This window comes from Trachypithecus francoisi, unplaced genomic scaffold (genome assembly GCF_009764315.1).
Source record: "Trachypithecus francoisi isolate TF-2019V2 unplaced genomic scaffold, Tfra_2.0 Lachesis_group5, whole genome shotgun sequence".
NCBI classification, from domain to species: Eukaryota; Metazoa; Chordata; class Mammalia; order Primates; family Cercopithecidae; genus Trachypithecus; species Trachypithecus francoisi.
The window spans coordinates 98,394,512-98,398,230 of record NW_022681470.1 but is presented as its reverse complement, the minus strand read 5'-3'; the positions used below and the strand labels follow the sequence as shown (position 1 = coordinate 98,398,230).

The 3,719-nt window shown below is 47.1% G+C and overlaps 1 protein-coding gene across 1 annotated transcript; it reads right to left on the bottom strand.

Annotated features, from left to right (window-relative positions):
- Nucleotides 1-870: 870 nt before the first annotated feature.
- On the bottom strand, nucleotides 871-1,381 carry LOC117075679 (small nuclear ribonucleoprotein Sm D2). Its single transcript, XM_033198246.1, has one exon. It carries the CDS (start codon nucleotides 1,335-1,337, stop codon nucleotides 981-983), a length of 357 nt encoding a protein of 118 aa, XP_033054137.1. The 5' UTR covers nucleotides 1,338-1,381; the 3' UTR covers nucleotides 871-980.
- Nucleotides 1,382-3,719: the final 2,338 nt, after the last annotated feature.

Genomic DNA, 3,719 nt, shown 5'->3' with positions numbered 1-3,719 from the left:
AACAACTGTATAGTCAGTTGCTTAGGCCAGAAAATACCAGAGTTGTTAGGCCTGGGAATATCATTCTTTAATTTCTCTCCTTTTCCTGTAGTCCAATCAGTCACCAGGTCTCTTAAGTAGCTCTCAAATCCATCAGCAATGGAGTTACACCTTACACTAGAGTTAGGTTATAAGTCAGTACATAAAGCCAAAGTTACATAGTTAACATAACCTTTGAAAATCCCTGACACAGGCGCTGTGGCCCATGCCTATAATCCCGGCACTTTGGGAGGCCGAGATGGGCGGATCACCTGAGGTCAGGAGTTTGAGACCAGCCTGGCCAACATGGTGAAACCATGTCTCTACCAAAAATACAAAATTAGCTAGGCATGGTGGCGTACATCTGTAGTCCCAGCTATTCGGGAGGTTGAGGCAGGAGAATCACCTGAACCCGGGAGGCAGAGGTTGCAGTGAGCTAAGATCATGCCACTGCACGCCAGCCTGGGCGACAAAAGCGAAACACCATCTCAAAAAAGAATAATAGTAATAATAAAATAGGCCGGCACAGTGGCTCACGCCTGTAATCCCAGCACTTTGGGAGGCCAAGGCGGGCAGGTCATCTGAGGTCGGAAGTTCGAGACCAGCCTGACCAACATGGAGAAACCCCGTCTCTACTAAAAATACAAAATTAGCCGGATGTGGTAGCGCATGACTGTAATCCCAGCTATTCAGAAGGCTGAGGCAGGAGAATTGCTTGAACCCGGGAGGCAGAGGTTGTGGTGAGCCAATATCACACCATTGCACTCCAGCCTAGGCAACAAAAGCGAAACTCCGTCTCAAAAATAAATAAATAAATAAATAAATGTATGACAAAATTTGCCATTTTAACCATTTTTTTTTTTTTTCACTAGAAAAAAAAACAGAGCTTTATTATTCTCAACACCAGTGGCAACGGTCTTCATAGGACAGGAGAGTGAGTTCTGTCGATGGATAGGCAGCCCCTACTTGCCGGCGATAAGCGGGTTCCGCAGGACCACGATGACCGAGTCCCCGCGCAGGAACATCTTGGAGATGTAGCGGTCTTTGTTGACTGGCTTGGATTTCTTCTTGCCCTTGCCGCTCTTAGGGACCTCAGTCCACATCTCCTTCACATTCTCCAGCACCATGTTGCAGTGCCTATCGAAGGCCTTCACGCGGCCCAGGAGTTTCTTATTGTTGCGACAGTTGATGAGCACTTGGGTGTTGTTCTTGACTGACTGAGTGAGCACAGAGAGTGGACCCGTGTTAAATTCCTCCTCCTCTCGCTTCTGCAGCTCCTCTGGGGTCATCTCACTCTTGGGCTTGTTGAGGAGGCTCATGATGATCACTAAGCTCTCGGTTCACTCCCGTTTCCTCCCCCATTTTTTTTTTTTTTTTAAGATGGAGTCTCACTTTGTCACCCAGGCTAGAGTGCAGTGGAACGATCTCGGCTCACTGCAGCCTCTGCCTCCTAGGTTCAAGCGATTCTCCTGCCTCAGCCTCCCGAGTAGCTGGGAATACAGGTGCATGCTACCGCACCCAGCTAATTTTTGTAATTTTAGTAGAGATGGGGTTTCACCATCTTGGCCAGGCTGGTCTGGAACTCCTGACCTTGTGACCCACCCGCCTCGGCCTCCCAAAGTGCTGGGATTACAGGCGTGAGCCACTGCGCCTGGCCGATTTTACCTTTTCTTTCTTTTTTTTTTTTTTTTTTTGAGACGGAGTCTTGCTCTGTCGCCCAGGCTGGAATGCAATGACGCGATCTCAGCTCACTGCAAACTCCACTTCCTGGTTCAAGCGATTCTCTTGCCTCAGCCTCCTGCGTAACTGGGATTACAGGTGACTGCCACCACGCCCAGCTAATTTTTGTATTTTTAGTAGAGACGGGGTTTCGCCATGTTGGCCAGGCTAGCCTTGAACTCCTGACCTCAGGTGATCCACCCACCTCGGCCTCCCAAAGTGCTGGGATTACAGGTGTGAGCCACCACGCCCAGCCGATTTTAACCATTTTTAAGTGTACAACTCAGTGGCATTAATCATATTCACAGTATTGTACAACCATCACCACTATCTGTTCCAAAACTTTTCTATCACCCCAAACAGAAGCTCTGTAACCATTAAGCAATAACTGGCATTCCCCCTCCCTTTAGCCCCTGGTAACCCCTAATATAGTGTCTTTATGAATTTGCCTATTCTGGGTACCTCATATAAATTGCCTATAATATTTGTCATTTTGCATCTGGCTTATTTCACTTAGCATAATGTTTTCAAGGCTCATCCATGTTATAGCATGTATCAGAACTTCATTCCCTTTTATGGCTGAATCATATTCCATTGTATGTGTAGACACACGATGTGTGTATATGCCACATTTTGCTTATCCATTCATCTGTTGCTGGACATTTGGGTCGTTTTCATCTTTTGACTATTGTGAATAATGCACAATTATTTCATTTTGCCAATTTTTGAACTTTATAAGAATGGAATCAGAATAGTTACAATATTTTGTGTGTGTGTGTGTCTGACATTTTAAGTATGCATTCATGTTATTTTATATACCTGTAGTTCATTCTTTTTCTTTCTTTTTTTTTTTTTTTTTTTGAGGCGGAGTCTCACTCCGTCGCCCAGGCTGGAGTGCAGTGGCGCGATCTCGACTCACTGCAAGCTCTGCCTCCCAGGTTCACGCCATTCTCCTGCCTCAGCCTCCCAAGTAGCTGGGACTACAGGCGCCCGCCAACTCGCCCGGCGAATTTTTTGTATTTTTAGTAGAGACAGGGTTTCACCGTGTTAGCCAGGATGGTCTCGATCTTCTGACCTCGTGATCCGCCGGCCTCGGCCTCCCAAAGTGCTGGGATTACAGGCGTGAGCCACCGCGCCCGGCCGGAGTTTCGCTCTTGTTGCCCAGTCTGGAGTGTAGTGGCGCGGTCTCCGCAACCTCTGCCTCCTGGGTTCAAGCAATTCTCCCGCCTCAGCCTCCCGAGTAGCTGGGATTACAGGCATGCGCCACCACACCTGGCTAATTTTGTATTTTTAGTAGAGATGGGGTTTCTCCATGTTGGTCAGTGTGGTCTCAAACTCCCGACCTTAGGTGATCCGCCCACCTTGGCCTCCCAAAGTGCTGGGATTACAGGCATGAGCCACCGTGCCTGGCTTCATTTTCTTTTCTTTTTCCTTTTTTTTTTTTTTTTTTGAGACAGAGTTTCACTCTTGTTGCCCAGGCTGGAATGCAGTGGCACAGTCTTGGCTCAGGGCAATCTCAGCTCACCACAACCTCCATCTCCCGGGATTCTCCTGCTTCAGCCTCGAGTGTAGCTGGGATTACAGGCACCCACCACTACGCCTGGCTAATTTTGTATTTTTAGTAGAGACAGGGTTTCTCCATGTTTGTCAGACTGGTCTCAAACTCCCAACCTCAGGTGATCCGCCTGCCTCAGCCTCCCAAAGTGCTGGGATTACAGGCATGAGCCACCGCTCCTGGCCTCATTTTCATATGGAATTCTATATCAGAAATATGCCACAATTTATCCATTCTACTGTTGATAGATATGTGGATTGTTTCCAGTTTTAAGCCATTTCAAATATGCTATTATAAAAATGGTAGATATTGCATAAATTTCTGTCAGGTATACAGCTAGGAGTTGAATGGCTGGGTCAGAGTTTATTCGGTTAACTAGAGAATGCCAAAGTGGTTGTACTAATTTTTCTTCCCACAGGCAGTGTAT

What these genes read in the sequence shown, in the direction of transcription:
- LOC117075679 (XM_033198246.1), bottom strand. Translation starts at nt 1,337, where the DNA reads ATGAGCCTCCTCAACAAGCCCAAGAGTGAGATGACCCCAGAGGAGCTG.